The following is a 7,205-nucleotide window of genomic DNA, read 5'->3' on the forward strand; positions in this document are numbered from 1 at the left end:
TAGTCAATCAAGAGCTGGCACATTGTGTCACTCACGCGCACTGACGCACAGTCTGTGATTGGCTGATGAATTAAATCCCAGCTGGTTTGGGCGGTGCCATCTCCTGTGTGGCTGAGCCGCGCGGACAACAGAGAACCAACTGGAAGCTGTTCATTGAGTCATCCCAGCGCAGGCTATCGCTGCGTTAGCCTGAATGAGCCGCACCATCGTTAGCTCGCCTGGCGTTCAGTCGGCTGTCTTGGCGACTTAAATGCACACTTGAAGCAAGAAAGAAAGTGGCTCTCCAAAATGTGAAACTCTTTCTGCATTGTGTGAACCAGCAGGGAATCAGACAATCACCAAGTGGTGCAGCGGACGTGGTGGCTTTGCAGTAAGGTAAGACCAGCCAGTATTTACAGTTCGGCAAGCTAATTTCAGAATAACTGCAACAAATATTATAAAGCAAGATATTCAATGTTAAATATCGCCACGACGACGCTGTCGCTGAGTTCAATGGACTTTAAAGATACACAGGACAGATTAGACCATGATACACATTGTTAGCTTTGGCTAGCAGCTAACTATCGACCTTAGCCAGCTGCTAGTTGGCTAATTTTGTGTGGTGCTGATGCTGAGCTAGCTAAGCTAACGATGGAAGAGGCACATCGCAGTCGGACTAAAGTGTGTGTGTTTTTAAAGCTTTTTTAGAGAGACTGGTTGAATATGACATTTGAAGAACCGATACTGAACTACAAATTATGAGAAGAGCTCAATATAGAAGTCAAAATCCATCTGTCGTCGCAGAGGATAAGAGGATAGCAATATAATGCAGTTCAACAGCTTAATAATCATCTAATAATAATCATGCCACGGGTCTCTAGGGACACATGATAAATAAAGCTTTTCTCAAAGTATTAGAGTATTTGATGATTCTGGCCGTGATGATCACTGAAAAGTATTTAAACCTGAAGATTTATGATGCATTACTGCTTCTTTTTTCTCTGAAGGATCATGTGGTGGGCCTGGCCGTTCCTGCCTGCTCTGGTGCTTCTCTCAGAGCTCTCTGTTGTGAGAGTCCAGACAGCGCCATGCCAAACCTGCCGGAAACTCTCTGAGAGTTTCATTAAGGTACTGCACTCAAATTGGTTCATGTTTGTCTTCCTGAGCCAAGTTTTTCCAGTATTCTCGAGTCCTGAGATTTTCCTTTCTTTAGGGCTTGGAGAAAACGGCAAACAAGAACTTTGGGGGTGGTAACACTGCCTGGGAAGAAGAAAAGCTGGCTAAATATGCACGCAGGTAAGAGAGAGTCTTAATTGAATCAGACCTACACAATATTGAGCTTCTTGAAAATCAGATCTTTTCATTTGTTCATCGGATTCATGGGGATTGGCAGTCGGGCAATATTTGGTGTCACAAATGCCAAAGACAAATGCAAATTGTCATAGAAAATGAATTTTTGTTGTTACATAACCAACTTTATTTTTCTTGATTTTATATTACTGGAACTATCCTGAATAATGTGATTCAGTTTTGGAAGTCATTTGTCTTTCTGGCACAAGTGTACGGTATTTTACATGTGAATGATTACACAATGCTGTCTATTTTAAATGTTACCATCCACTGAGGGGAGTGAAACCTCAGTGGACCAGAGCAAGGCTCCACTATACTTTTGGGGGGTGGGGGTGGAACAGCTTCTGTTCTGTTTTTCTGCTTTGATCTTACATCTCTGATTCCTGGCCTCTTGTTTCAGTGAGACTCGGCTCCTGGAGATAGTAGAAGCTGCTTGTGAGAAAACAGATTTTGAATGTAACCAGCTGCTGGAGCAGATAGAGGACCAAGTAGAGACATGGTGGTTCCACAGGTAAATGTTATATGTGCATTAAACCCACATATATTTTTTTAATCAGTATTGGGCCGAGCTGTGTATGTAATACTACTATGCCCCTGTTCTAACGCCATGACTGACTGGATATGTGTCTTGTAGGCAGCAGGAGGCACCAGACCTGTTTGAATGGCTGTGCATAGAGGAGCTGAGGCTGTGCTGTCCACCTGGACGTTTTGGACCTGACTGCAAAGGTGTGAGAAACATTAAGAATGAAACAGAAGCTTCCTGTTTAGAAAACCTTTCCACACCAAACCTCATTTATTCACAACTGTCTCACATGAAGAATCATTTAAACTTCATTAAGATGTAAAAATCACCATGCTAAGTCTGAGAGTTCCAGAGCACTACCAATAGCATGTTTATCCAATACAGAGTGTCCATCCGGCCCTGGTGGTGTGTGTGGAGGTCTGGGCCGCTGTGAGGGTGAGGGGACTCGCCTTGGAGATGGAGAGTGTGTGTGTGATCCTGGATACTCGGGTCATCTTTGCCAGAGCTGTGCTGATGGCTACTTCAGAGAGAAAAGCTCCAATAACAGCGTAGGAGCCTGTGCAGGTGCGCCAGATTCAGACAATTGCTTCAACCCTCTACATGGACATGATTCTGCTTTGAGGTCATCTAAAATCAACCCTCTCGCTGTCTCCTTGTCTTTTCATCCTTTCTAGCTTGCTACCACTCCTGTAAGAAATGTACAGGGCCACAGGACTACAAATGCATTGACTGCAAACCCGGCTGGATACTTCACGACAACAAGTGCGTGGGTGAGTGTGGCTTGAGAGGCCATGTAGTAACATTTCATTGACTCGGTGCCAGTTTTCCTGATGTGTTCTGTTTGATTGCCCTTGTATGTCTCTTAGACATTGACGAGTGTGGTACAGAGCTGGCTCGTTGTCCGTCTAACACCTACTGTCACAACACAGAAGGATCATATGAATGCAGAGGTATGTTCTGTGTAGTTGCTGTTTAAAGTTACTGGTGTCAGTGTGTACTGTATTGAACCTAAGTACACTTCCTTCAAGATGTATTTATATGTAAGTGGGAGAGGCACACTGAAAAAACAATTGTGACAATTACACTGTTATTCATTCAATATAGTGTTTAATGCCCTCTTAATATGTCATGTTGACCACTTTTCTTGTATCCAGGCTGTGACCAGGCGTGTGTGGGCTGCATGGGTAGCGGTCCTGCCCGCTGTAAGAAATGTTCACGTGGCTACAGATTGCAAGGAGCAAAGTGTCTTGGTAAAGATATACCACTTATTCACTGAAAGTCTGTGCCTCACCTCTGTATCTTTTCATGATTTCCTCTAAAATGTTTTTCTTTGCGTCCTTGCGCAGATATAGATGAATGTAGCGAACGCACAATAGCATGCCCAGGACTCAATGAGGCTTGTATCAATGAGGAGGGCTCCTTCCACTGTGACTGCGCTGATGGATTCATCAGAAGAGACAGCATTTGTGTTGAGAATAAGCCTCCTGGTGAGTAGTCGGAGCAGTAAATATACAAACAAATACATTTTGGCAGCTTCTCAGATCCGTTGGTCACACCCCTTTTCCTCTACCTCCTCAGCGGGGCCAGAGAAGGGGCTGTTTGACGACATAACAGATGAGGAGGTCCTTGTGCTGCAGCAGATGTTCTTCGGCGTTGTAATCTGCGCTCTGGCTACGCTGGCTGCTAAGGGTGACATGGTTTTCACGGCCATTTTCATTGGAGGTGTGGCTGCTATGGCCGGATACTGGCTGACAGAAAAGGGAGACTACATGCTGGATGGATTCCTGAAGGGACGCTAGACTGCCTGGGGCCACGACTTGAGAATGGAGCTTGGAATACCACCCAGTTAAGACTCATCTGGGGACAAGAAACTATCCCTCCAATGCTAGCTTTTCAGGGATTTATTTGGGGAGTTACTTGAAAGGGCTTGGGTTCATTTATGTTTATGAATAGGATAATGCAGGAAAAAACGAGAACTTGAAGGCTGTGAATCTCAAAGAGGAATAGCAAAGCAACACTGCACTGATATAAAGGAACCGAACTCAATCCCGTACCTCAACTTTGTTGGGAATGAGGGTGACATGAAGACCACTACTGATTGTTAAAATCTATTATGCATTTGGATGTCTCATCTGGCCTCGATGTTGCTCAAGAAATGATGTCGTTTTCCACCACACAATCAAAACGTCCTGTCGTCATCTCCATCATGTGTTTCATTGAGGTTTTCCCATAGACTGAATGGTACGTAAGTTTTGGCTGTGCCAGGTTACTGTAACACCGAAGCTTCTTGCATTGGCCATGGGGCTTGATAAGGGAATTTTGGGTATTTCCTCAATCACCCCAAAAAGAAAGCTCATGGAAACTCTGGGATACGTCCATTCTGAACCAATAGTTATTTCTGTTCCCAGAATGACTTTTTACCTCCTTACTTACTGAATGATTCCTTTTAGTACTAATGCATGAAAATAGGATTTGAAATGAGAGGTACTACATTGTATTTATTTATTTATTGTCTTACTATGGCATGGAAGACTGACTTCAACAGCTTCTGGAACATATACATCACTGCTACTGACCACGAGTGTGTGAGGGAATGTGCTTAGATACCAGCTCTAATCTGGACAATTAAAGCCATTTTCTGTTGCCTTTATTTTGAAAGCAGTATTTATTGGGAAGATGTTTATCATATTTTGCTCTTGACATTTCCTGTGTGTATTTTTGTGTGCATTTTCAATGCAGTTTTTAATCTGTTCAATAGTAATTCTAGCAGATCGAGTAGCATAATGTTAGAAAGCCACTGAAGCATCACTTCTTACCGTCCATCTAATTTATCTTTGGTTTTCCTCGTCTGGAAAGTTGTTCAGAGCCATTATTCATTATGGATGTTTGCTTTACAATAAAAATCTCACTCCATGTTTTTTTTATTTGAAGTTTTAATTTTATTGTGTAAACTTTCCTCTGCTCTTTACACAAACAGGATGAGGAAAAACATTGTAGCTCGTGGTCAATAATTTTCTACTTTCTGTTACATCATATATTATAAGGCAATGACTGGAAGAAATCGTTAAAGGGGAACACCACTGATTCTACACATCAAAGTCTGTTTACATGTCTGGAGGAGTACTACTGCATGCGTGAGAGTATTTTTGTGTCTCTACTGGGAGCTGCATGAAATTGGATTAAAAAAAACATCATTTGGGGCAGAAGTTTACAAGTTTGAAAATGATCTTTGTGGCTCCGCATCTCTGCTTGAGGCGATCAGCTCCTGGCTGAATTTGCAGCTACTGGAAAAATACACCCAGAAGCTCCAACAGAACTGTTGGTGGTCGAGTTGCATTGTGGTTAATGTAGGCACCAGGTTTTGATGAGGAAGAAGGCTTGTAATTAAAATAAAAAAACAGACTACCTCTGGTTCTGCTGCATCAATTTTCATAGTTTTTAAAAAGAACTGTCAATCATTAGTCCGGCAGTGTTGCAGGAGTGCAATGCTTAGGTCTTAGATTTACTACGTTAGAATCCACAGCAGCAGATATGAGAACATTTGTCAAGTAAGAATGGAAATAAATGAGCATTCTTATATATTCAGAAGGAAGGTGAAGAGCTTCATTTGGTTCTTCCCAGTTTAAAAAATCCTAGAAATATCTCTGTGAAGTTCCTTCAGTGGCAATCACAGTACTTATTACATGTCCTATCTCTGCTGCCTCCCATTTTCACCTGACCCTCATGCATCCCGAAGTGCTGCAGCGAGACCTGAGTGTTTTGACTCTGGACGTTGAGATTCAACCTATTTCAGTGTTCCCCTCCAGTTAATGGGGTTGAGGTGCAGCAGCTCTCTCTCCTTCAGGGCCTCCTGGGAGCGTGTTAGTGCTCTGTCCCTCCAGCTCTGCTCCATTAGCTGCGCGCGCGCGCACACACACACACACACACGCACACGCACACGCACACGCACACGCACACACACACACACACACACACACACACACACACACACACACACACACACACACACACACACACACACACACACACAAGAGAAAAAACCTCAAACACTCCCACTGTATTGTAACCTGAGAGCAGTCAACATGCTGGAGCACTTTCAGGACACTATTGTACAGGGCAGAAACATAAAGGCATCAGCGGTAGATACACAATGCATGTGTGGGACTATACCCTCTTGTTCTCATCTCTGTAAGCTGTCATTGCTATGCTGTGCCGGATCCTTTGCTCTCTGTCGCTGGACAGGGCAAGGCGGTCCACTTCTCGGACGTACTCGGCTTCCTTCACCTTACTGGTCAGCTGCAGCTTCACTGCTACACGTTTCTCCTCCATCTGCCTCTTTAACTGCTCTCGCAACTCCTTCCTACGGGACAAACGGCAACTTTTCTCTGTCACCAATGAGCTGTAAGAAGCATGCATCCAGTTTGTTATGCATTCCCGCTTTAGGAGAGATTTAGAGGATGAAAGGCTACCTGTACTCTTCTCTCTCGCTGCTGGTTCCATAAAAGGGTTTTCGCCACACTTGGTGATACCTAACACATTGATCAATTGCAAATCAGTGACTTTGAACACACCGGCAAAACAAAACAATCAATTTCAGTAAGGCGTTGTCCAGATGTTTCTACCTGTAATGCTCTCTCCTCTGCATGAGGAGTGTCCTCTGGTGGTTGTGGTGGTGAACAGCTGGCGTCTCCAGACTGACGGTGCGTTTATGGACCAATGGTGGATGTAAAGGGTTCAGTCTTGGGATGTTCTAGGGAGCAGATTTGTGCAAGTATTTCCTTTTTTTTTTTTTTTAACCTCGAAACCAACACCATCTCCAAATGTCAGCCGATAAATCAAGTGTCAATCTCTGCTCACCTGATTGCTCGTCCACAGCCGGGCAGAGTCTGAGATGATGGGAAATGTCATGGGAGTGAGCACCAGGCAGCGACTCTGCTGCACAGGAGGCGTGTCGTGAGGAATACACACTGGTGTGGAAGCTGCACAGATGGCTGCTGTGGTGATGAAGATTGAGACCAACAGAATCACAGCTTCCTGTTTAACGCGGTGACGCTAAAGCAGACAACAAATGGAAAAACAAAGCTGTTTTCTTACGCAGTTTCATTTTGTACTTCAGGTTCTTCTGTTCGCCCAGCAGAGAAGTCCAGTCTTAGTGGGATGAAACTGTCCAAAGTGTAAAATCCTGCACGATTTAATTATCCTCTTAAAGTTGCAAATCTATTAGCAAATCATAACACAACTCCATATGTAAATATAGAACATTAACGTACTGGTGCTAGTTAGAGATTAAACTGTGACATGCCTGTGCATTCACTGAGTGTTTTGCAGTGGCAACAGTTGCCTTGGGAATCAG

At 43.8% G+C, this 7,205-nt stretch overlaps 2 protein-coding genes across 2 annotated transcripts; one reads left to right on the forward strand and one right to left on the reverse strand.

The window, feature by feature from the left end:
• The first annotated feature begins 113 nt into the window (after positions 1-113).
• LOC139335433 (protein disulfide isomerase CRELD1) lies at positions 114-5,264 on the forward strand. Its single transcript, XM_070969034.1, has 11 exons — positions 114-375; positions 987-1,107; positions 1,193-1,275; positions 1,730-1,840; positions 1,964-2,055; positions 2,237-2,416; positions 2,527-2,622; positions 2,719-2,802; positions 3,007-3,102; positions 3,199-3,339; positions 3,431-5,264. The coding sequence occupies exons 2-11, from the start codon at positions 991-993 to the stop codon at positions 3,649-3,651; spliced, it is 1,221 nt and encodes a 406-aa protein (XP_070825135.1). The 5' UTR covers positions 114-375; positions 987-990; the 3' UTR covers positions 3,652-5,264.
• A 106-nt stretch (positions 5,265-5,370) lies between these two features.
• On the reverse strand, positions 5,371-6,956 carry LOC139335348 (uncharacterized). Its single transcript, XM_070968905.1, has 6 exons — positions 6,947-6,956; positions 6,710-6,846; positions 6,475-6,602; positions 6,322-6,381; positions 6,023-6,212; positions 5,371-5,747 (listed from the first exon to the last, which is right to left on the reverse strand). The coding sequence occupies exons 1-6, from the start codon at positions 6,954-6,956 to the stop codon at positions 5,637-5,639; spliced, it is 636 nt and encodes a 211-aa protein (XP_070825006.1). The 3' UTR covers positions 5,371-5,636.
• Between the last annotated feature and the right edge of the window lie 249 nt (positions 6,957-7,205).

The sequence above is a fragment of the Chaetodon trifascialis genome, chromosome 8, assembly GCF_039877785.1.
Source record: "Chaetodon trifascialis isolate fChaTrf1 chromosome 8, fChaTrf1.hap1, whole genome shotgun sequence".
In the NCBI taxonomy this organism is placed as follows: domain Eukaryota; kingdom Metazoa; phylum Chordata; class Actinopteri; order Chaetodontiformes; family Chaetodontidae; genus Chaetodon; species Chaetodon trifascialis.

Excerpts from the sequence above, each read along its gene's own strand:
- LOC139335348 (XM_070968905.1), bottom strand. Across the intron at positions 6,603-6,709 it reads GGCTGTGGACGAGCAATCAG|AACATCCCAAGACTGAACCC; the intron begins GTGAGCAGAGAT and ends TCTGCTCCCTAG. Across the intron at positions 5,748-6,022 it reads ACAGAGATGAGAACAAGAGG|CTAATGGAGCAGAGCTGGAG; the intron begins GTATAGTCCCAC and ends GCGCGCGCGCAG.
- LOC139335433 (XM_070969034.1), top strand. The coding sequence starts at position 991 with ATGTGGTGGGCCTGGCCGTTCCTGCCTGCTCTGGTGCTTCTCTCAGAG. Across the intron at positions 1,841-1,963 it reads GAGACATGGTGGTTCCACAG|GCAGCAGGAGGCACCAGACC; the intron begins GTAAATGTTATA and ends TGTGTCTTGTAG. Across the intron at positions 2,056-2,236 it reads TTTTGGACCTGACTGCAAAG|AGTGTCCATCCGGCCCTGGT; the intron begins GTGTGAGAAACA and ends TATCCAATACAG.